Raw genomic sequence first — 26,710 nt, 5'->3', positions numbered from 1 at the left:
GTTTGCCCAACAGGTCTCAACTCAGCCATGCTGGTCTTCTGCCTTGCTTTCCTCATTTCTTACACCTGGGGATCGAGAGCTCTTGCGCTCTGTGGAAAGCGTCCAGAGAACAGAGGTCCTGAGCAAGTTCCACATACCGCTCTCAGCTAAAGCACTATGCTGTTCCTTTCTTGCATGTCATTTTATTCTGTCTTGGTGTTGGATTTGGTTATTAAGGCCCCTCTGTCTCAGCCAGTCCTAGCTAAGAGTTCTCAGGAGCTGAGGGGTTCTTCTCTTTGCTTCATTAGCAATTTTACTTCCTGTCAGCATAACAGAAGGGAAGGTGCCCCCTCAAAGACTGCCCAGCCCTCAATCCACAGCAGTGCTGATTTTGTGGGGGCTGGGGGGGGGGTGGGGGGGGTGGGGTGTGTGAACATCAGCGTCAAACCATTTCACCAGCTCTCTTTTTGAGTGGTCAGGGAAATACCTAGATTCTGAAGATACACGTCTTCTAAGCATGCTTTTGCTGGAAGTCAGTTGATTTTTCTGAAACTCTGAGCAACATTTTCTGCTTCCTCTTTTCTGCTTGTTTTGCCTCTGAGTAATGTGGGGTGATCACCTTTTGATAAGTGCTTTCCTGAGCAAGGTGCATTTGGATCGCCTCCGAGCAACTCATCGAACCATGACTTCGCTGTACAGAGTCAAGAGATGTAAACCTTGTGATTTCAGGCCCCTAGTACTCAGCTAGGTTCTGTTAAGGCTGAGTTTGTGCAGTTCCTCTGTAGGGAAGGAGTGCAAATCCACACTTCCAGGGCGGGAATCTGCAGGATGCCACTTAAAGGCATGTTTTTGTGCCCTACAAGGTAGCTCCTTGCAGAGGACTCCTGTAAATCAGGTTTTGGGGTGGTTTGGTTTTTGTTTTGTTTCGTTGTTTTCCCCCCAGCGCAGAGCCTTTTGATGTTGGTGTTACTTTGTGGTTTAAATCTGTCCTCTTATGCCTTCCCTTCCCCGCAGGGAAGATTTTGTCCATGTAATAGAAGAGAATCTGAATTACCTTGAACTCTTCAGCAGTATTTTGCAGGAGGTGAGACAGGAGCAGAACAGCAGCATGATGGTAAGCCTGTTGATATCTCTCTTGAGGTCCTGATTTTTAAGAGCCACAGCAGTGTCCTCTGGGGGTGTGGAGAACTCCTTAAATAGGGTCATTTGTGATGATGTGAACTGCTGTGTCTGGCATGTGATGTCTTTCGTCCCTCCTGGACTCTACTGACATGCCAGACCTTATGGAAGGTGGTATTGGTGCTAGTGTCAGCCGAGTGGGCTGTTCTGTGGGACCCCCTGGCTGGTTGAGCTCGCTCTGGATGCTGGTTGCATTCTCAATTGTAGAGTCCTGGTTTGTGTCCCTGCACTGGAGCGGGCAGGGCTCTCCATTTCCAGAGCTCTTTCCTGATCATTAACCAAAGCTCTCCTTATGGCAGAAGTGAGGCTTTAGACAGTCCGAAGAAGGTTCTTTGCAAAAACTGATATTTGAAATAGCAAGAAATGACAAAAGTAGGTAACAGTCACCCAGAGATTTTGATGCAGTCTGAAACTCTGTTCCTGAACTACTAACTGAGGCCAGTAAGTTATTGCTCAAAGAGCCTGGTTACCAGAAGAATGAAGAGCACCACAGAATAACAGTCTTTTCTACAAGAGGCTCTCAGCTGATTTTAGAGGCTGTATCACAGAAGCACTTGTATAAATATGAGAAAAAGACAATTAGACATGTAGATGGTCCTGTTTATAGTGAAGAAGAGTCAGTACAGCTTCTGTTAGCATGAAATTGTCTCACAAATGTATTGCAGCCCTGTAAGGAAGTCAGAGATCTACTAATATGCTGTAACATGGATTTTCAAAAAGCTTCTTAAAGGTCTCCGTAGGGATAACTTCCATTCTCATGGGATAAAGAAGTTGAAGCTGTTCACCGATTGTAACTGCTGCAATAACAATAAACAGAGGGTTGGGGAAATGGAGATGGTTGATGAAATGGAGCTCTTATAATTAATGAACATTTTAATGTTCTAATGTTTATGAATAATAGTAAACAGTGAACTGAGAGTTTATTGGAGTTTACTAAGTTATTCAGGATGGTGAAATGAAAACTTACTAGTGGGAGTTGCAGATGACACTGGAATGGCAAGGGATTGAGCAATACAAATGAGGAAGTGAAATTACATACTGATTAAGGGAAATTAATTATGTTAGTGAGGGAAACAGCCTTAATTATGCATACCTGGTCTTCATCCATTGGTTGTTGAATGTTTTATTTGTCTTTGTTCAGTTCTGGGGTTGGTATCAGTTGTGTAATACAGTCTTCTCTCTTGTCTTGTCTCCTTGCTGTGTCTGGAAACAAGCGAGAAGGCATACGACTGGCTTCTTACCTGTGAATCATCTGTGGCTCTGTCATCTCCTGTATCTCATTCCAGGCTGCAGCATCTGTCTCTGGCACGCTTTAGCCCAGAAAGATTATTCATTGTTGTACAATCACGCTCTGCAGATCAGCACCTGTTTTATTATGTTTGGTTTCTTTCCCCTTTTTCTTGCAACAGGAAAGCAGCAGAAAATGGGATTTGTCCGCTTCAATTCATTTGGGGAAAAAGGCAGGAAAAAAGAATGAATAATTCTAAGAGCCTTTCCTCCAGTCTTGCATATGTTTGACTCGGAGCCTTTCTTTCTTTTTCATTTGTGTTCTTGCACAACCACTATGTCCCATGGTGCACTAGGAACCCCAGTGGTAGGTTTTGTGTGGGGACAAAATGTAATTTCCAAAGCAAGTACAGTCTGTGACGTGCCTGAGCGCTGCTCTAAGTATGGGGGATTTCTGACATTTCTTTTGGGTTGCTAGATCAACATGATTCTTTGAGAAGACAGAGATGCAGAATCTCTCACCACCATGCAAATGTACCTTCGGTAGCCATTTCCTGCACTTCGATTGTTTTCTTGCTGCTTCTTTCAGAGTTTTGACTGGAGCTGGCTGAAATAGCTGAAGGAGCCAATGTGCTGCTATCTGCAAAGTGCCTGTGTGCTGCCGGGTGGCTTGGCAGCCTTTGATGTGAAGAGCTGGAGGGGACTGTTTGATCAATCACCTTGTGTTTTGTAAACTTTTGCGGAGCTGATTTTGAAGGCAGTGGCTGGTAGCAGAGACACCAGTGGCAGCACCAACCAGTGTGTTCTGGCATGGGGCCTAGTTGGACTTTCTACTAACCTGCTGCTTGGAGACCTCCTGCCTTCCCCTGCGCTGGGCACTTCTGGGGGCACCTAGCCATCAACCGCGGGGAGCCGGGACGGGGCCGCGGCCCGCCCAGGGCGGCCGGGGCCCTGCTGCCTCAACCCCCGGGGCCGGGGCCCTGCTGCCCGGCCCTCCCGCCGCTTGTCAGGGCTGCTCACGTCTGTAATATGAATGTATAGATATTATATATATATTTTTAACTAGAATTAAACGCGATAAACGCTGGGGAGAGGCTGTCGGTGCTTCCTCGTCGCAGGCCGCTGGGCCGCCGCCCTTAACGCCGTTGCCCAGCAACAGGGCAGTGGCCCTGCGCGCGGTGACGCCATCGGTAGGCGCCGCGCGCTCACCCGCCCCCCCCCTTCGCCAGCCCCGGCAGCCCCAGCCCGCACCACGCAGTTGGGGCCGGCGCGCGTGCGCGGCGGGGCGAGAGGGGGGCCTCGGCCGCACGTGGGCACTCGGCGGCGGCAGGTACGGGGGCAGCCGGGATCGCGGCGGGAGCGGCGGCGGGGTCCAGGGCGGGGCGGGGGCTGTCACTGACCACGGTGCGGCCGAGCAGGGGGCGCCGCGGGGGCGGCTGGGCCGAGGAGCAGCCGGCCCCAGTGCAGCGGGTGTCCCCGCGCCCTGCCTCTGGCGCCGGGGGTCTCGCCAGCCGAAGCTCCGCCCGCGGTGGTTGGGGTGAGGGGTAACGCGGGCTCGGGGAGCGGGGGCGGCGGCGCAGAGCGAGGTCCGCCGGGCGCTGGGAGGGTGTTCCTTGGCGTTGTGGTCCGAAAGCTGCTGAGAAGGTTTTTGTTGTTGGAAAAGGGGCGCAGACGCCGTCAGAGAGGAGAGAGCGCGAAGATCTTCATGCGGGCGGCAGAGAAACGGCGCCCGTGACGCGCTGCCCGGGGTGGTGACGCTCCTCGGCCCGCCGGCGGTGTGAGGATGACCATGGCCCAGGCTGGAGCCGTAGCTGCAGCTGCGACGGGACTCCTCATCTTCTTCCTGTACTCCTCCATCCACAAGGTTGAGGAGGGGCACCTGGCTGTGTATTACAGGTACCGTCACCTGCCAGCGCCTTGATGGCTTCCGTAGCCTTCCCTCAGTTTCTCCCTCTCAGCTGGGATCCATCTCTGGCCACAGATCACCTTGGGAGGGGATCACTCTATCCCGTATTTCCCTCCAGGTTTTGTCCAGAGGTGGGCAGACCATGTTGTTTCTGCTCTCTTGCACCAGAAGCAATGTGGGCTGGAGTAGCCTGGCTCTCTGCAGAACCGTTCTGTTACGGGTTTTGGTCTCTCTGAATGCTCAGCTACTTTTCTTTCTTCTCCTTCCTCCCCTTTTCTGAGTTGTGATTTGGATTTCAAAGCTTAGAGGACCAAAGCTCTTGGTCCCTCCAGTCTTTTCATGTCTGTTGATCTCTCACTCTTACATCAAGGGCTGTTACCTCTATCCCAAGACTGTTGAAATGGGTCTCCTCCCTGGCTCTGGGCTGAGTGTCACCTGGGGCTTAAGAGCTGCCCTGAAAGTAGCATCTGTAGACCTATTGCCAGTCCACAACAGTGAGAGGTCACAGTCACTAAATGCCACCTCTTGGCTAGATTTTGCTTCGAATTTGAATAAAGGAACAGAGAAATTCAGCACCAACCTTTCTGCATTTGTTGCTGTTTCTGCTATGTTTGTGTCCTGTCTTTTCTACCCGTTGCACTCACTACCATGGGCCTATTTCCATTGCACTGCTCTTCCCTGTGATTACAAGTGTGTTGAGCAGCATGGGCCCTGGCGGGACGCTGCAGGAGACCTTACTGCACTATGAGGATCGATCACTTAGAGCTCTCCTCTGTCTCCTGTCTCTTAACCACAAGAGCCTGCGGGTTTTCATTGTGATGTGGGACTGTGTAGCGTCCCACAACACAGAACTGTGCCGAATGCCTTGTGGAAGTCCAAACTGGCAGTATCACATTAACTGCTGGATTTTTCCATGGTTACCAGTGAACTATTTAGAGAAGACAAATCTGTGTTCTTGAAGCTCTCTGCAGTGTTGCAATGATGGAAGAATTTAGCAATATCTACCTTCTCTAGAAATTAATTGTTCACAGGACTGAAGCAAGTGATTATTGAGCTGCAGCAGGCAAGTATCGTACGTAGTCAGCCCCTTTGTAGGGGGCAGATTTGGTGCCGGTGAGTCATGTAACTTGCACTACCACAGCTGTGGCCCCTCGCAGTTTGAATGTACTTACTCTCAAAGCCAGCACTCGCCATTTTCCAGTTGCTTGAGCCTTTTCCCCATTTTCCTCTGTCTCTGTAGGGGTGGCGCGTTGTTAACTAGTCCAAGTGGACCAGGCTACCACATCATGCTCCCGTTCATTACCACGTTCAAATCTGTGCAGGTTTGTATTTCCTCATCTTGGAAGGGAGTGAGTGGGAGCAGATCTTGGTAGGGATGTTGCTGGATGGGGGTGACTTGGGCAGCTGGTGGTTGGCGCGGGGGCTAGGTAATGCGGTAGTCAGAGCAGCAGTTGCTGGGAAGCCCTTGGTTCCTGCTGCCTTGGGTGCTAGACCCAGCTGTGCACTGGGACTTGTCCTTTTGGGGGAATCTCCACAACATGTGTGTGGGGTGCTTGGGACTGGAGATGTCTTGCTCTGGGAGGATGGTCTGTGTTTGTAGCCCTGATTGTTTCCCAAGAGAGCTGCAGGCCTTAGTGCCGCAGGAGCTGAGGGTAGTGAAATGAGCACAGCTGCCTTTCTATCTCTCAAAAGGCAAGTTGAAAAGAAGTCTGGCTTCTGCCTGCACCTGCAAAAGGAGGGAGGCAGAGGATGTGTTTTTGGCTCCATGTTCCTGTGTAATGGTTGTGAGAGTCTGGGCACAGTGTGATCTTCCTGGAGAATGGAGTGGTTTTGTGAGCACTGGTTGTCTTTTTATTTCAGACCACGTTGCAGACGGATGAAGTGAAAAATGTGCCTTGTGGGACAAGGTACGTTTTTCCTTTGTATTTCTTCTGGCAATGAGCAAATGCAGTCTATCGCGTAGTTGCAGTACTACAGCACAGAGGCTGAAAAGTAGAGGCACATAACCTAAAATTAGTCAAAAACATGCACACTCACATCACACTGAAATAATAGAGCAGGAGGTAGGGGAGGGAGCGCTCTTGCTTTTGCTGGAATTGATGTTCAGACGGTATTTGTATTTACAGTGATGTTCTCTTGATTTTTCTTTGGTTTTTTTTTCCCCCTCAGTTACTCTGCTAGCCTGTTGCTTGTGCTCTGGTCTGCTCTCTGCTTTGTGGTATTTGTAATCTGAATCTTGTGGCTGATAGAAGTGTTGATCCAGCAGTGGGCAAAAGTAAATGGCAAATGGGAATCCTTCTGCTGGGAGATGGTTTATTTCAAAAACAACTCAAGAAAACGAGTCTGCTGGAATAGTTTTGGAATTGATGTTTTACCTGATGTAAAGAGAGGGTGAAAAAGAATAAAGTAGAATCCTGTGCATGGGGGGCACCTGCCTGCTTCGTGATTAAGCTGATCCTTTTGTCAGCGCGTGTCTATGTAGTTTTAACAAGCAGAGCAGTAACAGAAGGAGAGGTGTAGTTGAGTTGGGTTGTAGGTCCTCTTGTGTTGGTTCATTCACAAGTTAAAGTGAACCAAATCTGTTTCTTCATGATAAAACCAAAACTGGTGATTCTCCTTGTCTTTTAGCTTCAGGGTACTCAACAATATTTCTGTTTAAAAAAACTCCAACAAACAAGTCAGCGTGACTTGAATGATGACACACAACGACCATGTTGAAATTAAGTTAAACGTTAGTGGCAACATTAATGAGGCAAGAGTTCATTTTGGTCTGGTTTAGCCCTTATTGAAATGAGTTCTTGGAATTATTCCTGTAGCAACTCGTCAGACATTGCTTGGGCTTAAATATTCACATGAAGTTCTTCTGGGCCCTAGCTGGTTTTAGGAGTGTCTGTAAATAGTGCTCATGTTCAGTGCTGCAGCCAGGGCTTTGTGGTCAGGCAAGGTCAAGTGAAAAGTGGTTGCAGGAAGGAGGAGTAAGAAGTTTCTGTTACGTTTCAGCGTTGCAGGGTTCAGTTGTGCAATACAGGCGGTTGTAAACAGGCTTTAAAACACAAAACAGCTGGTGAAGCAGTTAGTTAATAATTGAATACATATCAGACCAAAGGTCCCAGTAGCCCTGACCATTTTTAAGGTGTTACTGCAGAAGCCTTTAAATTTGCTGCATTTGGAATCAAAGTCTGCAGCTGCTCCATGCCAGAGCTTTGAATCCACATTTCAATAATGCAGCGTTAGCTTATAAATAACAGATGGATCAGATCTGAAATGTCACTGTCTCGATTCAAACTTTGTTACAAGAATAGACCCTAAACAGTTTAAATTTCTGTGGTGGTTTATCAAACCATCAGATTTTAAAGGGTGAGTCTCTGTCTGCCACCATACTCCCTGTTACCTGTATTCTCATCTACATTAGGAAGCTTCTGAATGTCTGTGTGGGTGTCCCATCCCAAATTTGTGCTGTAGCTGTCCCATTTATACTTGACAACATTAAATGAATACATTAAATACAGATTTTAAGATACTTTGGCACCGGATGACTGTTTTTCATAAAAAAGCTGTCTCCTCAGAGACAAAAACTGTTTCATTGTAGCGGGTAGAGTACGTGTCTGCTCCAAGCTGTGAATTGCCTCTGGTGTCTGACATTTTTGACTTTCCCAAACACGAAAATGTGCACAGTTCCTTGGAAAGTTCAGCAGCTTCCTCACAGCAGGTCAGGTGACCTCCAAAACCTGATGGCACATCAGTACAATAAACTAGGTTTAGAAGAGCAAAGTATTCCAAAGGACTGACTTTGAAGAATTAATCGAGAATGAATATACTCACGAGTATATTAATTGTGATATACATAATGGGCTGAAAATGGTACTGTGCAAATATTGCATGAGAGAATTAGGTAAGTAGCATTTTTCTTATAAACTTAATTGGAAAGAATCTTGCTAAATATTGTACAGGGTTTTACAGTGCTGGGACACTAAGCAGTAATACTGCTCAAGCGTTGGATGTTTATTTGCAAACGTGTGAGCGTTGTCCTGTGCTCGTGCTGCGGATCGTCAGCAGGAACACAAATGGAGCGCTGAAGGAATGCTGTTCTGGGACAGATCCCTGTTAGCCAGTCACATGGAAAAATGTGTCATGAATATCGCAAGTGGATGTATTGCATTAATCCATGCGTCTCTAAGACAGAGCAGATCTGACCTTTAAGCCAAATTTTCACATGCTGTGATTGCCTAACCTGGTCTGGTCTTGTTTGTGGTCAGCTATAGCAATGAGCATTAAACTTTCAGCTCTTTTTATGGCAAAATCCTTCAGTTTTCCCCTTGTCTTCTTCTGGCCTAGCATAAGCTAAAATACTGAAACATATGAGGCTTTCTAAGGCCTACTGCAGTGCCCGCTAGTATAGGTTAGTTTCCTGTAGTGTTCCCTGTACGCTTTCACGTTGTCCTGTAAAGGTAGGCAGTACTGCTGACTAATTATGCTTAAACTTCTCCCAGGTGCACATGGTCTATGTATTGATCCTCCTTTCAGGACTTCCTATGGATTTCTTCTTGTTCCTCTCTCCCTGTCTAAGGCTCCTGAGCTGCCTGACCAGCCTCATGAGCAGGTCTTCAGTGAGGACCTTGGCGGGTGCAAGTAGCCCTTATAGAGGCCACAAAAGCATCAGTGTTAGAAAGGCTGTGGAAATGGCAGCGGAGAGTTGAAAGCACTGGAATTCTCCTTGTGGGAGTCGCCTTGCATCTGGCAAGAAGCAGGCTTTGGCAAACAAGGAGTTTTGAGAATGGTAGTGGCTTGTTGAAACAGTAAGTGAGGTGATGAGGGGCTGTGGATGAGTCCTGCGTAGGAGGCAGATAGTCTCAGGTGCTCTCTTTTGCCTTCTAACATACCCATAAAATTGAAATGCCAGAAGGACCCCATCATAAAGATGCGCAGTGGGGGAGATTCTGGAGGAAGAAGCTTACGTGCTCTGCTTTGGTTCCTTGCCAGGGTATCTAGAAGGTACCCCAAGGTGGTAGCTGGGTTTCCTTGTCCTGGTGCAGATGTTGTAAGGTGACTGGAACAAATCAGGAGGACGAGAGCAGGTTCAGAAGATCCTGAGGGATACCGTTGAACATCACTTGCAATGATAAATAGTCATTTTATTGGATGTGTTAGAGTGCAGTTAGAGCGCAGAACAGATGAGATGGAGAAAAACACATATACCATACCATTAGAACTGCTTGCGCAGCCTGACACGGCTATAAAGAATCTGTAAGCCTGTCTTATTTAAAAATTGTCATAACAGATCTTCAGAGAGAGCCAGCAAGAATGGCCATGGCCTAAAGAGAAGTCTTGAGTGAAAAAGTTTAATACTCTAATAGTAGCATCTCACTTGGAAAGAAGTCTCTCTTTAGCCACAAATATCTTTTCTGCTGGCTTGTCCTTTCCAGCAGACAAGGTCAGCCCATCACCAATGTTTTTAGGTCATAGCTTGCCATGAACAGGCAGATTTGCAGAGCAAACGCAGGCTGTGCCTGGAAGACCTTTTCTAGAAGAGCACAGACATGGACAAGTTCAGTTGATTTTTGAGATCTGAAAAATAAGAAACCAAGTTTGTCATGGGGGATATGTTTGAGTTAAAACACCACAGAGACTAAGTTTGGAAAGGTGGGAGGTCTGCTTCTGCAGATCTGTTGTCTCTAAACAGTGTCTGCTAAAGCTTCTCGTTTGTGATTTGCCTTTGCCCGAGGACAGAATCGGAAGGGTATCGTGCTTTAAAAATATGCTTGAGAGAGACTTACGAGCCATTGAAAATTAAGATTTTTGTCTTCACTGTAGAGTTTGTCCTTTTCCCTGGTGTCGCAAGTACCCAGGGGTGGGCATGACCTGCTGAAACCCACATTAGTAAGAGCAGAGGCTGGGACCAAGGCCTGCCTCTGATCCTTCTCTTTTCTCTGCCGCTTGGGAGCATGTGATCCCTTGGGGGAGGACTGCCTGCAGGCTGCTTCTGTTGAGGTGTCTGGAGCTTCTTGACGGTGCACGCACCTGGGCGCGTGTGCATGGTTGCGGTGTTGCTGGAGAGCCGTTTGCAACATGACATTGAAGCAGAGAACGAGAATTAGTCTCTTGCATGCTTTGTTTCTTCCTTTCTAGCAGGGGCCTTGTCAGGTTCCTGCTGGAGTTAGTAAATGCATGAACTCAAACAGGGCTTTTCTACTTAAGATGTATTTGCTGCCTAGAAGAGCTGTGGTGCATCTGCAGTTCATGTCTGCTCTGCTGCTTGCAGGTGTCATCTGCTGTCCTCGTTGCCTTCCCTTCGTTGTGCTGGACTCCCCCTTTCTGGTAGTTGCTGCTACATTCCTGTTCCAAAACGTTTTCTTTTTGCTGACTAAGTAAGAGATAACAAAGTGAAGAGAAAGCGCTTTGCAGACTTGCTCGAGCACGCTTGTGATTTATGCAGAGACGGGGACCAGTCTGTACAAAGCTGGGGTTTGCTGCCATCTAATTGCAAAATGCTGAAGAAGTCAGAATTGTTCTGGGCAAGTTTACTAGAATTTAGTAAAAGAGGGATGAAGATGACTTTGCTTTAAATATGGACCGCTGTTCACAGTTGCAGTAATAATTAATTAATTCACTTTTGCACTTACAGTGGCGGTGTTATGATCTACATTGACCGAATAGAAGTTGTGAATAAATTGGCACCATATGCAGGTATTTCCCATCCTGTTTCACCAAGCAGCACTGTAACAGTCTTCACTCGTCCTGTAGCAGCTCTGTCTTGGTTTGCAAGAATTCCATTTTCTGTGTCTTGTTATCCTTACGGTTCCTGCTACCATAGCCCATAGTTTCATGCATTTGTATGGAAGCTTTTCAAAGAGCCACAGATTTGCAAAGATGGAGATAAATTGTAGGATTGCTTCTCCCCTGTACATTTAGAAATGCGATGGGTGCTCAAGCAATCCTATTTCTTGCTGCTGAAGGGGAGACCACCTGTGAAACTAAATACACAGGACAAAGCCCCCAGGTGCTTGCCAGCTCAGCTCCTGGGGAAATCATGAAGGCAAAGCCCATGTAGGAGCCTCTTACCTTCATATTTTACCAGCTTCTGAACCAAAGACCCAGCCAGCTTTTATTTTTTCAGGAGCATAGCTTAATGCAAAACTCTAGCATTACTGAGGCATTGAAGGGTGAATTCATGTTATAATTACAGGAATTGTTTTCACTTTATAGTGGTATCTGTTTTTATGCATGCAGGTCCTGGACAGGCTTTACTGTTTCATTTGTTTATGCAGATCATAAAACAGGATGATACAGTGTATCTTACTTTAATTACTCTGCCCTGTGCAGTCATATAATCCCAGCAGCACTGGTGGAAGGGAACTTTGTGGGTTTCTCCTCTGACCTTCCTCCCACTCACAGCAGGCTTCTCACTAATTGCTGGGCAGGGCAGCTGTGGCTTTGTCCATCTAAGTCCTGAAAACGCCCGAGGATGGAGGTCCCCCACACCTGTCCCAGTGCTGTGCTACTTTCCTAATACTCTGAGCTGTTGTTTTGTGATTGTTGCATTGCAGAAAGCAATATGTGTCAGTGGTGACCTCTGATCATTCTCTCACTTCCTCAGTGTATGATATTGTGAGAAACTACACTGCAGACTATGATAAGACCTTGATCTTCAATAAGATTCATCATGAGTTGAATCAGTTCTGCAGTGCCCATACTCTGCAGGAAGTGTACATTGAGCTGTTCGGTAAGTGGATGGTGGCTGCGTGCACCCATCAAGGGCTGTGTAATCTCTGTGTTCTTCTGTGGAGTATGTTCCAGCAGGCTCCTGTGAGCCAACGGCCACTGTGTTGGAGCTGCCGTCTAGAGTGCAGCTCCTTATAGATCTGTATGCCACTTCCCGTGTAACTTGTCACTTTAATGATTCAGATTTCTTTGTCATTCCACATGTGTATGTGGGAATTTGATTTCAGTCCTTTTCCACTTAGGACTGAATTCTGGACGCGCCAAGTAGCCCCTCGGCTCTTGTGCATGCAGATGTGCCCATTGCTTCACTGTGATGATGGTTTTGTCTTATCTACTTCTACTTTTAGGCCCCTGTTCTGCTGCTGAATTTACTTTTTTACTGTAAAAGCTTCCTCCTGGCTGTATTTAGCAAGTGAGAGCCAGAAGGGACGACTTCTCAGTTCATTGCAATGCTTTCGTTTTTTCACAAGGGGGTGGCAGTGGGTCAGGAATTAGCAAATCTAGTGTTGTGCTTCTTCGTACCTACCCGTACCCTCAAAGCCGTTACAGCATCATGTTCCTTCTTGAGTGGCAGAGCAGGCAGAAGTGGGTTTATGGAAGATAAAAGGTTGTCAGAGTTTTAATAGTAAAAGACTATGAATCTTTGGCAGGTCTGAGTACAGCATTCAAATATCTGTAGTCAGAGAGGAGTTTCCTAGTAGTACATGCAGCTTAATCCATTCTTAACTGGCCATTTCTGTGGGAGGATCTTCCTGGAGCTTGGAAGTGACAAAATGCATTTTTTCAGTAGCAGGTACTGGATCCTGCAGGTCACTAGAGATTCAAGGCAGAGCTTGCCTCTGACAGCGGGGTTGGCGTGGCTCCTCCAGCTAGGAAAGGATAGGCTCGAGGTCAAGCAAAGGAGGCAGGATGCGTGGATGAGCAAGGAGGTTCTGGAAAAGCTCGACTGGAAGAAGGGAGTTTACAGAATGTGGAAAAAGGAACTGGCCACTTGGGAGGATTATAGGAATGCTGCCAGAGTATGGAGGGATGCAATGAGGAAGGCTAAGGCCTGCTTGGAATTAAAGCTAGTGAGGGATGTCAAGGATAACAAGAAGAGCTTCTTCAAGTACATTGGTAGCAAAAGAAATACTAGGGAAAGTATGGAGAGAGGAAGACTTTCCCTTGGTCAAGGCTAGAGATCATTTAAGCAAACTGGTCACCCACAAATCCATGGGATGCATCCACAAGTGCTAAGGGACCAGGCAGATGTTATTGCTAAGCCACTCACCATCATTTTTGAAAGGTCATGAAGGACCAGAGAGGTGCCTGAGGACTGGAGGAAAGCCAATGTCAGTCCAGTCTTCAAAAAGGGCAAGAAAGAGGACCAGGAAACTACAGGCCAGTCAGCCTCATCTCCATCCCTGGAAAGGTGATGGAACAGCTCATTCTCAATGTCATCCCTAAGCATGCAGAGGAAGAGAAGGTTATCTGTAGTCAGCATGGATTCACCAAGGGGAAATCATGCCTGACCAACCTGATGGCCTTCTAGGATGGCATGACTGGCTGGGTGGATGAGGGGAGAGCAGTGGATGTTGTCTGCCTCGACTTCAGCAAGGCTTTTGACACTGTCTCCCACTGCATCCTCATAGATAAGCTTAGGAATGTGGGACAGACGAGTGGACAGTGAAGTGGGCTGAGAACTGGCTGAAGGACAGAGCTCAGTGTTGTGATCAATGGTGCCGAGTCCACCTGGAGGCCTGTGGCTAGTGGTGTTCCCCAGGGGTTAGTACTGGGTCTGGTCTAGTTCAATATACTCATCAGTGACCTGGATGAAGGAACAGAGTGCACCCTTAGCAACTTTGCTGATGATACGGAACTGGGAGGAGTGGCTGATACGAGACCTGGACAGGCTGGAGAGCTGGGCAGAGAGGAACCTGATGAGGATCAATAAGGGCAAGTGTAGGGTCCTGCACCTGGGCAGGAATAACCCCATGCACCAGTACAGGCTGGGGGTCGACTTGCTGGAGAGCAGCTCTGCAGAGAAGGACCTGGGAGTCCTGATGCACAGCAAGTTACCCATGAGCCAGCAATGTGCCCTTGTGGCCAAGAAGGCCAGTGGTGTCCTGGGGTCCATTAAGAAGAGTGTGGCCAGCAGGTCAAGGGAGGTTCTTCTCCCCCTCTGCTCTGCCCTGGTGAGGCCACATCTGGAGTACTGTGTCCGGTTCTGGACACCCCAGTGTAAGAGGGACAGGGAACTACTGGAGAGAGTCCAGCAGAGGGCTATGAAGATGATGAGGGGACTGGAGCATCTCTTCTATGAGGAAAGGGTGAGAGATCTGAGGCTCTTTAGCCTGGAGAAGAGAAGGCTGAGAGGAGACCTTATCAATGCTTATAAATATCTAAAGGGCAGGTGTCAAGAGGATGGGGCCAGGCTCTTTTCAGTGGTGCCCAGCAACAGGACAAGGGGCAACGGGCACAAACTGGAGCACAGGAAGTTCCACCTCAACATGAGGAAAAACTTCTTTCCTTTGAGGTGACAGAGCACTGGAACAGGCTGCCCAGACAGGCTGTGGAGTCTCCATCTCTGGAGATATTCAAAACTGGCCTGGACATGATCCTGTGCAACTTGCTGTAGGTGACCCTGGTTTAGCTAGGGGGTTGGACTAAATGATGTCCAGAGGTTCCTTCCAACCCCTGTCATTCTATGATTCTACCGCAGCCTCTGGGTGCTTTTTCTTGCTGAAAGCCATTTGCCCTTAGCTCAGATACCATGAGTTCATCAATAGCTGAACCTTTCTAGAGACGCTAGCATGTGGCTTTGCTTTTGGGAACATTTTCCAGGGAGGAGAGGAATACTAATGTACTGAATTGTCTCAAAAAGCATCTTTATATTGTGCCGTAAAGATGCCTGCTCTTCAAGGCCAGCTGACTCTGCCACACTAGCTGTAAAACATGATAAGCTAAGTGCTCTCTCTCTTGTCCTCCAAACACAGATCAGATAGATGAGAACCTGAAGCTGGCCCTGCAGAAGGATCTCAATGTCATGGCACCAGGTCTCACTATCCAGGTAGGCTGATTCCCTAACAAAGATTATTCTTTTTTCCATCTCTGATTTGCTCACCTTTCACTAAATTGATGAAGTTTCTTGTTTCCGTTTTCCGCATAACAAAGTAGTTGAGCCTTGAGTTGAGGTTTGTCAGCTGAATTGTCCAAATGACAGTGACCACTTCTAAATGGTGATTTGATTTTGGGGGAAGACCTGCGGGATAGAGAAAAGGACCTTTTAGGCCACAGACCTGCAGGCATTGGATTTAATTTGCAAAAAGCAGGAAAATGTTTTTCTTTAAACTGCCTTTGGCACCCCTGCAGAGCTGGGTGCTCCAGTGTGCTGGTACAATTCCTACGGTTCCTAATTGAAGAAGAAAAGAGATCTTCATCTTTTTTGCACTTGTGCCAGAGATAGAGATGCTGTATCCTAAGTGATTTTCTGCTTACACTTCTGCTTACGCTTGGTGTTAGAAAAATCGTGTTTAATCTTAGCTAGGCTGTCTGACATACTGATTTTTTGGCATGTTGAAGTACAGGGCAACCAACTGGGAAAAATACCTTGGGCTCTCAAGGGCTGAGGTGGAAATCTCTGGAGATTTCCACTGAAGGGAAGAGCGAGACCAAATCTGTTTTGCCATTCTTGTTGCCACATTTAGCTAGGCAGGCTGTCTGCGTGCAGGGAGGGAGAGCCTCCCATTGACAGCACATGTAATGCTATGATAAATACTGTTCTGTATTGTGGCTCCTTTGCGCATAGGCTTGCTCTGTTTTGAAGAGGGCAAACCACAGGTAGTGTCTTATCACAAAGAAGTTGAGATGGCTCTCCTCTTCCAAATATCCAGTTTAACTTGCACTGTACATTGCAGAGAGATTTTGTACAGAAGTTCATCACCGATCAAAATGATAATCGTAATGTAAAGGCCCTTTTTGATCTCAGGGTGTGGAAGGGCATAAGCAAAGCTCATGGCTCATTGTTGGGAGATGTTAACTACAGAACTAAATCTGATCTTCAGCGAACGCTATCCTATCTCAATTTGGCATGCCCAATCTCCACTATTGGTCTGAAGTAAAGGATATCCTGCCTGCATCAGCCCAGCCTGAGCTCACCGGACCACCAGTTTGAAGAGGTCCAATAACTAGTGAGGAAAGTGGTTCATCTCTAGTACTTAAGAGACAGTGTGATCCTGCCCTTGTGTTCCTACTGTTTGCTTTCACAACAGAACTGAGTAAAATGCTGCCTCAGCATATAACTCTGCCATGTTGCTGTGTCTCTTGTCAGGAAATTGCAGTGAAGAGCTGAGCTTTCTTTAAAACTCTCCACATGCAGCTGTATAACCCAGATTAACTTAACTGTACCTAGAATTGAATTGTTTTGTGAGCTCTAAGGGAAATAATTCTGTATTTGGGCATAGTGCTTTCCTTTTGAAGAGCATGTTTGCATACATGAGTACTTCAAAGATCACTGACAATTCATTTTTGAAAGAAGTGCCATGGACAACTATTATTGAAAAGATACTGTTAAAGGAAATTACCAGCATTTATTTCTAGGTTTATTAAAACTATTCAGCGTATATGAAACCTTCACAAGTCCTCCAGGTTGCCTGATGCAAAACTTCCTTTTGTAACTGGAATGGTGACCACAGCCTGAAGAGAAATGGAGGCCAGTGGATGGTAAGAAGTGTCTATGGACAGCATCATAGGGGAGGCTCCTGCACTATCCCTGTGCATTTGCAGTCCCGGGACCTGGTGGGATAGCTCATGTGAGGGCAGTACTGTTGTGGGTGGGTACAGGCTCTAGGGAGGACAGGCTAAGAAGGTGAGGCAGCAGAGTTGCACTGTCTGCACAGGACTGGCTCAAATCATGGGAGCTTTGCTTTGGGGTGGGTGATGAACAGCTGAGATAAGAGCCGGTATGGGTAAGAATTAGACCAACATGGAGGACCACATGGTCCTTGTCTGCTGCAGACCACTCCGTTAGTAAGATGAAGCAGGCAAAGCTGCCTGTAGAAGACCAGGGGAAGCCTCGTGATCACAGACCCTGGTACTTACGGAGATCTCTGACCACCTCAGTGTCCACTGAAAGGGCAATAGGGCTGGGTGCAAGCCATGCTGGATGTTCTGAAGGGTGTTGAACACCAGTCTTGGCACTGGTGAGCAAAGCTGACTGGGGAAAGTGGTCTGCTGGATCTTTTAGAAACATGGAATAGCTGATTAAGAGGTAAAATCTGGAAGCAGTGTGAGCTGTAGCAGCTGTAAGGTGGTGAGTTCGAGGTCCTCAGAGGAGCAAGGTGAACAGGAGAATGATGGGCCTGGGCTTAAGGAAGACAGAACTCGGTTTGTGTGAGATGTGCTTGGCAGGGTCCTGTGGGAGACCACAGGAGGAGCCAGGAGACCCTGCTTCGTTGCCAGGTACACCCCAAAGTGTGGAAAGTCAAGCAGGTGAGACACGAGTCTGGTGTGGATGAACAAGGAGCTCACGACTGAGCTGGAAGGCAAAAAGGAAACTCACAAAAGGTGGAGTAGGGGTAGATGAGCAGGGAGAAATAAAGCTGGTTAAACTGAGAGCACAGGGACAGTTAGGAAAACTACAGCTAGACTTGGACCTAATGATGGCAAAAGGAAGGCCAAGGAAGCTGTGGAGCAAGGGACACAGCAAACAACAACATGGAAAAGGCTGAAGTACTTAACACCTTCTTGGACTTCTTTCTGGCAAGGCCTGCCCTTGGGCCTCCCCGTTCTTTACCCTAGCAGCAGGGTCTGCAGAGGTGAAGTACTACCCACAGTAGAGGACAACTGAGCAGATGGGCACACACAAGTTTGTGGAACCAGGGTGCTGAGTTGCTGGCCTGTGCCATCGTGAAGCCACTCTCTTTTATCTTTGAAAGGTGGCAGTGGTCAAGGGAGGTCCCTAATAACTGGAAATGGGCAAATGTCACACCCATATTTAGGAAGAAGGATCAACAGGAGAAAAGTACAGTACTGTCAGCCTATTCCTATTCTCTGCAACATTTACATTGCCACCTCAGTGGCTTTCAGATGCACTCTAGTTTGTTGGTATTCCTTATAGTGGGTTCCCCATGCTGGATGCAGTATCTAAGTAGAGGGGCATAGAAATTGCATTCAACCTGCTGCTGAGCATTTGCCAGTGCAGCTCAGGATGGGGCTGGACTTCATGGCCACAGGGAAAAGACACTGTCATACAGTCAGCTTGTCTTTTGATTCCGTCATGCTCCTTTTTCGCAAAGCTGTTGCTCAGCCAGTTAGTCCCAGCATGTCCCAATGCCTTAACGTTTGATTATTGGCAGTATTGACAGTGCATAGTGGTGCTTCCATCTAGTAGATTTAAGCAGATTTCACCATTAAATAGATTGAGCTGTTGGCTTGAAAAAGAAACAGTGGAGATTTTGAAAGACCTGGCGGCTTTCCTGATTGTAGAGGAATCTCCACCCATGCTGGAAAAGCCACACTTCTGGAAACCTGTCTTTGTTTTAGTGCAGGGGGTATTATGGAGGTAGAAAGAATATTCCCCTGCACACCCTGCAGTGGCTGATGAGGTGAGCTTTCTGGATGTGGTACCTTTCTAGGGACTTGGAGAGGCATTGCTTCTGGTAGGAGCTTAGAAAAAACCTTTCACTGAAGGATATTCTGATCTGATGTCCCGTAAATCTGCTTTCTTTGCCTCTTCAGAGAAGCAGCACAGTTGGGGTTGTTCAGCCTGGAGAAGAGAAGACTGTGGGAAGACCTTATTGTGGCCTTTCAATATACAAAGAGGGCTTACGAAAAAGGTGGAGAAAGACTTTTTACCAGGGCCTGTAGTGACAGGACAGACAACAATGGTCTTAAATTGAAAGAGGGTAGGTTTAGGTTGGATATAAGGAAGAAATGTCGTACTAGAAGGGTGGTGAGATGCTGGAACACGTTGCCCAGAGAAGTTGTGGATGCCCCATCACTGGAAGTGTTCAAGGCCAGGTTGGACAGGGCTTTCAGCAACCTACCAATGGCGAGAGGGGGTTCGACTGGATGATCTTGGAAGGTCTCTTCCAACCCAAACCATTCTTTGAATCCGGAGTGTCCTGCTTTAGTGACAGGCTGGCTCCTTCTCCCCAGGCATGATGTTTGCTGGGGCCAGGGTGCCTGTCATACAGAAATGGTTCTCTTTTTTTCCCACTGCATACAAAGACTTGCCTGGACATGTCCATATCCCCTTCCTCTCTGTGGAAGCCCCTCGGTTCTTTGCAGACTTACTGACCCCAGAGAGAAGCAGCAGGTTCAGCACTAAATCTACAGTGAAGATGAAGCAGGAGAACTGTAAAGCAATTGTAAGCTGTGGACTGTCAGTCTACATCTCCCAAAGCTCAATAATGAGCCACACATATCAACTGAGCAGCAGCAGCAGCTCCTGGGCCTGCCTCTGGAGGTTTTCCCCCCATATTTCAGAGTCTTATGCAGAGCAGCTTAGCAGCTGTCTCTGGCAGGTACCTGAGTTGTGGTGTCAGCATTGCTGTGCACGTCACTCTTGATGATCTGCAGTTGCAAACAATAGCTGACACCTGGGCCCTGCTGCTCTCCCTTGTCTTCACTGCTTTGTCTCTCATTGTGTGGTTGCTTTTGCAAGCTTTTCTCCTGGAAAATCCATTCCTGAGCTCTTAGCCCTGCCTCTGTTTTGCACGTCTCGCTCCTGCAATTTAATTTCCTTGAGTTTGTGAGCCCCTTTCTGGAGCAGTGCTTTGGGAGGTGTTGTCTGGTGATGTTTGAAGAGTCTTTGAGGTGGAGAACTAAGCTTCTTGTAACAAAGGTGGTGGACCTCTTTAGCAGTCTACTCCACAGGCCTTGATCCCTTAGGTGCCATAAAAGGTGCAAAGGCAGGAAATACAAATGCAAGGCACCTCTGTGAGAGTGGCTGTGCTCAGCTGTGTTGTACAAGAGGACTGGAAACCATTATGTGTGGTCTTGGATCAATGTGGAGATGTCCAGAGCACTACAGCTCTTTTGCAAAGGTGTTTCTTAGTTATGCTGCTCACATCAAGATGTTTAATTTAAAATGCATTCCCTTTTTTTTTTTCCCGTAGGCTGTGCGTGTTACAAAACCCAAAATCCCAGAAACCATCCGAAGAAATTTTGAGCTAATGTGAGTAGCTGTACATAAAATTGTATGAATTGCTTTTGAGGGTCCAGCACAGGCATAATGCTATTAGAAGGCTCTTACCTGGTGCTCAGAAGGTGAGAGGTGGGCTGTAGTCAGTGTGTGCTTGGCTAGGCGCACTTGTGCGTTCTCTTTCTCCATTTCCATAGCTCTTTCACCTTGAAGCCTTTCGGCCCTTCACAAAGATGGCTGTGAGCCTGTACAGAGTCCATATCAAGGCTATGTTCCTGCTGCTTTATGTAGAGGGGATGCTGATGTGCTATAGAGAACCTGTAGAAGACTTGTAAACTGAATTCAGGGCTCAGGGGTCTTGATGTCTCATCCATAAGCTCCCCTCCAGCAAACTCACAGAATTGCAGATGGGTTTTAGTCTGATAACATACCCATGGAGATCTCCTGTCCAAGCTCTTTCCCAAAGCAGAGCAAATGCCTCAGCTGCAGCAGGGCGCTGGGGGCTGTGTCTGGGCAAGTCAGGGCATCCCTGGGGACAGGGATCCCCCACTACTCTGGATCCTGTCCCTGGTACACTCTGCTCGCATGGGGAAGGACTGTTTCCTTGGGGCCAGCTGGGGTTTCCCGCACTGCATCTTGTGCTGGTGCCTCTGGGGCTCTCGCTGTGCCCCTCTGAGCAGAGCCCGGCCTCAGTACCTTCGAGACCCCTCTGAGCAGCGGGAGATGCTGTTGGGTCCCCCTTTGCCTCCTCATCTCTGGCTGAGCAAGCCCAACTCTGCCCAGCCTCTCCTGATATGCCCTGGCCTCCACCCCACTGGAGCCCTGCACTGGACTCACTCCTTGTCCTGAGGGCCTCAGACTGTATCTGACATCCAGATGTGGCCTCACCAGTGCCAAACAGAGAGGGGGAACAATTCCTTCCTTTGACGTGCTGGCTAGGCACGAACTCATACAGCTGAAGACAGAACAAGTCCTCGTGGCTGTGAGAACATGATGGTGGCAGCTGGTCAGCTTCTTGTTCCCTCGCCCCTCCTGCCCTGGTTGTCAGAGCTGCTCCCCAGCTCCATTTCCCTGTGATAATGTTTCTCACCCTGCAGGGAGGCTGAGAAGACCAAGCTGTTGATTGCAGCCCAGAAGCAGAAGGTAGTCGAGAAGGAGGCAGAGACAGACCGGAAGAAAGCACTCATTGGTATGTCACCAGTCGGGAGTACTATCAGAGAGAGGCCAGACTGCATTTCCATTCTTACATCCCCAGTAAGCTGGGGTAGGATGTTGTCTTCTGTTGCTGATAACTCCCTGAAGGATCCACAGCCAGGCTGCACCAGCCAGGTCATTTAGAAAATATGGGTGTTTGTGCTGCTGTATCTACATCCCACCTCTCTCCCCATAGCAGCAGAGCAGCAAACACCTCTGTCCTACTGCAGGGCTCATGCTACAGCAGGTAACAGCTCTGGCAGAAAAACAACTTGGGCTTGAAGCTAAATGTGCCTGTGCCAGGGAGGCTCACCCTTGTAAAAGGGATGTCAGACAGTGCAACTCCAGAAGCATCAGCACTGTGTTTTCTTTCTGTAACTGTATTGCTTGGAGTACAAACTGGCACTGTAGGATCTGAGCAGAAAGGGAGGCAGCAGAGAGCAAACTACTTGTCTGGCAGATTCTGCAGCCAGGTGCTGGGGTCGGGATGCTGATGCTGAAGCCCTGAGAAATGAATGTCTGAGATGAGCCTGTTGTGATTGCAGAGGCAGAGAAGGCTGCTCAGGTGGCCAGGATTCACTACCAACAGAAGATTATGGAGAAGGAAACAGAGAAGCGCATTTCTGAGATTGAAGGTAACTGTGCTTCTGGGGTAATTTTTCAGCTAAGGGTGGTGGCAGGTAGAGGAACCTCAGAACTGGGCTGGTAGGCATCGCCATCCTGCGAAAATAATAAAGAGCGTAGTGTCACAAGGTTACACACCGGGATCATTCCTCCCCTTTGCATGTACCTCTCCAAGAAGCCAGCAGCGCAGGTACATGGCCAGCCAGGCTGTCACCAGCCCACCTGGGTCAGCTCCTCCCCGTGGGAGAAAGGCTCAGGTGCTCTGTGTGGTGGGGCTGCTCACTTACTAATGCTTCTTTTCCTGTCTGTCTTCTGTTGCGTTAGACGCTGCGTTCCTGGCAAGAGAGAAAGCAAAAGCTGATGCGGAGTACTACACTGCTCGGAAGCTGTCCGATTCCAACAAGGTGAGCACTGGAAAGCTGGTCAGAAGAGGACTTGCTTACTCCTTTCCTCTGTACAGGAGATTAGGTTCAGGTGGGCAGCACTGGAAAAACACTTGATTTAATAGCCCACATCCCAGGAAGCAGGTGCCCGAGATGAAACCTAGTGATGCGAGGCCCAGAAGGTTGTCTCTTACAGTGTGTGGTTTCTCTTTTTGTAGCTGAAACTTACCCCCGAGTATCTGGAACTAATGAAATATCAAGCGATAGCTGCAAACAGCAAGCTCTATTTTGGTGACCGCATCCCCAACATGTTTCTGGATTCCTGTGCCTTCCAGCAAGCCAATCTGAGGACTGCCCAAGAAACCAGCCTTCCTTCTCAGGAGGCCCCGGAGACCTCTGGAGAAAGCCACCTCAGAGCAAAGGAAAGCACTGGCTGACAGAGGTAGAAATACACCCGGTATAGCTCAACAGCTAGCCCAGCTGTGAATGGGGATGTTGCCCTGTGCTGGTGGGGCAGATGCAGCGCATGCGTGGACATCTTGTGTATAGGTGGCAGTTGGGTTGATTTTCTCCTAGCAACACATTGCAAGTGCTCTGCCTCTTCCGTTTCTTCCTCTATTAAATTGGTGCTTCCAAATGAGGGGTAATCCTGTACTAACATACCTATACTGGAATATTAAAAGACAGACACCAGGAAAGCCTTCTGCAGTAGATGCAATTATTTAGCAAGTATCGCTCTGGAGGTAGGAGATGTCGCTTTGAGTGCTATGTTGCTGCACACTGGTCGTTCCCCAGTGCTCCTCGCTGAGGCTGAGCGAAGAGGTTTCCTTCGTCTTGCCGATGAAGCTTTGCTTTGTGGACTCCGAGCAGGTTTCTACTGGTGCTATCTAACTCTCCTCAAGGACTCTAGTGGAGTGGGCTCTCCTTGGCCAGCAGAGGCTGAGTGTTCCTGTTCAGGGCGAGGCCTGGCAGGGAGTGGTTTGATGTGGAACAGGTTATTTGAATGGGATCTGCATAGCCAAAATCTTCTTTCCTGTTGGCAGTGGCACTAGATAACGACTCAGAACAAGCAATCTCTAATGGGCTTCTATAACTCCCTGTCTCCAAGCAAGACCCTCGTGCTGGCTGCCTGTGACTGACTGTAGTACCTTTCAGCTAGATGACTGGGTCTAACTTTGCAACCTAAACCAGATTTCAGAGTGCATGGAGCACCTCTGAGCAGCTGATTTGGAACAGAGCTGGGGAGTCTTTGCACAGACCCCAGCCTCTCTGTAGGTCTTTTCACCAGGGAAAGGGGGCTGGATTTCCGCTGCTCTGCCTTGCTAGCGAAGTGAAGGGGAAGAGAAGAATGAAGGGACCCCACTCTGCAGCAGATCAGATCTTTGACACCTCAGTTGCAAAGTAGGTGAGGCATCACTGCTCCCCAAAATCCACAGCTCCAAGAAGTGGGATCTGCCTCTTGTGTCCTTGAACGGCCATGGTGGGAAGTCTGTTGCTGGTCCTCTCATCGCTGGTCCAGCTTTGATGCGTTGCAGGGCTTTTCACTCATCAGCAGTGCTGGCAGGATGATCTTCCCTCGTGGTGTGCATTATGATATATCCAACTCCTGCTCCCCACGTGCCACTGCAGGGTGAGAGAAAGCTGTGCTTGGGGGGAATTCTGCTGGTATGATCTGCTTTCCTCTTTCCTCTGTCCTCCCCTTCGCCTGAGAGGACGTGCTTATTTCTAGGACCTGTTTCTCATTGTGTTCTGCAACGATCCCAGAAGACAATGGCTGGGGAAGCAACTGGCAAGAGCTCGAGCTGGAACGCCATTGCAGAGCTGGTAGCACTGCAGCATTGCCTGCCTTTGAACCCACCACAAGTTCAGAGACCATCTCTACTCCGCCAGCCTGGGATATCTGTACATTCATCCTGATTTCCTGGCCCTTGGGGTGCAGCCACATGCAGCACTTGGCCCTGACACAGTCCACCAGACGGGCCGGTTGGTGGTGACACTCTTGGCTCTTGGCTGGCTGGTGGTGACGGGCCTGTTGGTGCTGGCTTTGAGATCTGTCCCTGGCACCATCTGCAGCCTCATGGCAAGGGGAAGAACATGCTTAGCTTTTACCTTGGTGAAACATTCAACCCAAAACGAACGGCCTGAACTTCGCCTCTGCTAATGATTTCCACAAATGAGGTGTGTGGGCTTCAGGCTTTCCAGTGCTGTTTTACTATCATGTGTGGCTTGATTTGGAGGATAGCTGTGTGTCTCCTCAAGGAAGTTTGGTAACATACAGTGCCTTATGCTAGCTCCTGCCCTGGCTGCCTCTCCTCCATCTCTGGGGCAGGGCAGGGATGCATTGGCTGTGCCTCTCTTGTTGCTGGCCAGCTTGGGGAATACATGACTGTGGGACTTAGCAGTAGTTTCAGGTGAGCTTTCTTTCCTCCATCTGTCTGCAAACTCGCAAGGCCCAGTTGGTGAGCACTAAGCCGAGTTTTTGCATGGGGCGGGGGACGCTCATGTCTTCCCCTGCTGAAGCCTTGGGCAAACAGTGCCCTCCTGGTGCTTTCAAAGGACGCTGCTGGGCAGGGAAGCAGGAAGGATGTGTGCATGTCATGCTGAGCCAGTAGGCAGGACAGAGCTGAAACCCATGGCTGATGGCAGGAGAGAGATGGGCAGGCACAGCATTAGCCCTGTTAGACCCTGCAGTGCCCTCCCCAGGGTGACGGTACCAGGGCAGAGAGGGGATGGCAGTGTATTTCTTAGCTGTGGTGTTTGAAATGTCTCCTGGAAGTGCTGTTTGACTCGCAAGGTCCTGTTTCTCTTGTGGTAAGGGCTTTGAGGAGCCAGTGGAGTCACATCTTTGACCCTCTACCTCCTCAGTGTTGCTGGCTTGCAGCAGCCACTTTGGTTGAATTTTGAGATGAACGCAGGCTTTTTAGAACAGAAGCACTCCTGGAGGAGATGTAGACTTGTCTCCATGTGGTACTCACTGGGGTTGGGCACTACCCAGTGCTGGCATCAAACCCTGGGCATCAAGCTGGGTGGGCAGGGTAGGTTCTGCCAGCCTGGAGATGACAAGAAGCAAGGGCACGAGGGGAACCACAAGAAGCAATAACCAAGCAGCTCACAGCTCTCCTGCAGTGATCAGAGCAAGATCCCTGTGTGGCGGGTGGGAAAGCCTTCCAGGCCAGGGCAGGGAGGGCTGCTTCCCTTTGGATCTGAACCTTGCTGGGCCTCCCTGCAGCTGTCCAGGTGGATGCATGGCTTTGCCATTAGTGGCTGTCACTCTGGCTAAATGTCATCCTGCTCTGGTTGGGTATATGTCCGCCACCTCCTACCAGTGTGGTCTGAGGGACATCACAGGATGCTTCTCCTGTTTGGAGTCGTGCAGCAACATGTGCATGATGCTCAGTGCCTTTGCAAAAGCCTCCTCCATCCCACTCTGCTTCCCCGGCCACTGCTGCAGAAGCCTGAGTAGGTGTGCAAGAGGAGGGAATCACCATGGCTTTAACATCCCAGTCTGGGCTTTGCTTCTCTCTGAGCTGGAAGCTGTGGAGCAGAAACATGGGCCTGACCAGGAATGTGGGATTGAACTGGTTTTTCTCTGTTCAAAAGGCTTGTGTGGTCCTGTGACTAAAGGGATCTGTCTGCCACTGGGTCCACACCTTCTTTGAGGAAACACGATACATATGTTCAAGTTTACATGCACAGTGTTAAGTTCTTTTGATAAAGCAGAATAAAATTATTTTGTTACCATTTCCTTGGTGGCTTCATGTCTCCTTGGGCTGGTGTTACTGTGGCTCTGGAGGGGCCACACCCATGCCTCTCATCTCACACTTAGCACTGTGTAGTTCCATGTTCCCAGCTGCAGTGACTGCTGCCCTGAGAGCCCTGGGGGCAGCCTGGGCTCAAAGAAAACTGCAGGGTGGTGGAGCTGAGCAGGAGAGGCACTTAGGGTCCTGCTCTGTTTTTGTCATCTTCCAAAGGTCGTGGTGGGAGCCAAGCCCTGCTGGCCTTTGGGCCCCTACCTGAGCTGCCCTGTTGCTTGCATGTGGCCAGTGCAGGAGCGTTTCCCAAGCAGCCAGGGCCACTGTGTGCGAGTGGTGTCCTTGGGGCTGGTAGGCCGGTCCCTGAGCACCGATGTGGCCTGCAAGCATGAACGCTTGTCTTGGATCAGGGCGATGGGAGCTGAGCTGGTGCTGGGAATCAGGGTGGCCAGGCTTCGGTCAGAGTGAGCCCGGGGCCTGTCTTGGCAGCTGGTGCTGGGGTTCATGGGGACTCACTGCAGCATCCTGCAGCCGCTGTGACAGCCTGGCTCTGTGCGGCTGGCAGGAAGCAGTACCATTTGGCCCCCATGGCTATGGCACAGGATTTGGGAAGTCGGTTCAA

General features: G+C 48.8%; 2 protein-coding genes across 4 annotated transcripts in view; both read left to right on the top strand.

Moving 5' to 3' along the window:
- Positions 1 to 4,123, top strand: part of CHUK (component of inhibitor of nuclear factor kappa B kinase complex) — a 34,068-nt gene extending 29,945 nt beyond the window's left edge. The window contains exons 20-22 of one of the 3 annotated variants that reach the window (XR_015183535.1): positions 994 to 1,093; positions 2,975 to 3,183; positions 4,049 to 4,123. Coding sequence is in view for 2 of the 3 variants with exons in the window: in XM_086466958.1 (XP_086323084.1) it covers positions 994 to 1,093; positions 2,975 to 3,001 (127 nt within the window). In the remaining variant the exon portion in view is untranslated. Of the gene's footprint in view, positions 1 to 993; positions 1,094 to 2,974; positions 3,295 to 4,048 lie in introns of those variants that run through there. The other 2 variants (XM_086466958.1, XM_086466959.1) reach the window with 2 other exon arrangements.
- ERLIN1 (ER lipid raft associated 1) lies at positions 4,115 to 26,077 on the top strand. The gene is given in 12 exon segments (XM_086466960.1): positions 4,115 to 4,281; positions 5,532 to 5,613; positions 6,152 to 6,198; positions 10,914 to 10,975; positions 11,886 to 12,011; positions 14,986 to 15,059; positions 20,110 to 20,168; positions 21,233 to 21,324; positions 21,875 to 21,964; positions 22,278 to 22,357; positions 22,555 to 22,698; positions 22,700 to 26,077. Coding segments are annotated over 12 exon segments (1,092 nt in total). The 5' UTR covers positions 4,115 to 4,168; the 3' UTR covers positions 22,823 to 26,077.
- Positions 26,078 to 26,710: the final 633 nt, after the last annotated feature.

This window comes from Leptosomus discolor, chromosome 6, assembly GCF_034619465.1.
Source record: "Leptosomus discolor isolate bLepDis1 chromosome 6, bLepDis1.hap2, whole genome shotgun sequence".
Taxonomy (NCBI): Eukaryota; Metazoa; Chordata; class Aves; order Leptosomiformes; family Leptosomidae; genus Leptosomus; species Leptosomus discolor.
The sequence above is the reverse complement of the archived record's forward strand: the minus strand, read 5'-3'. Positions and strand labels throughout refer to the sequence as shown.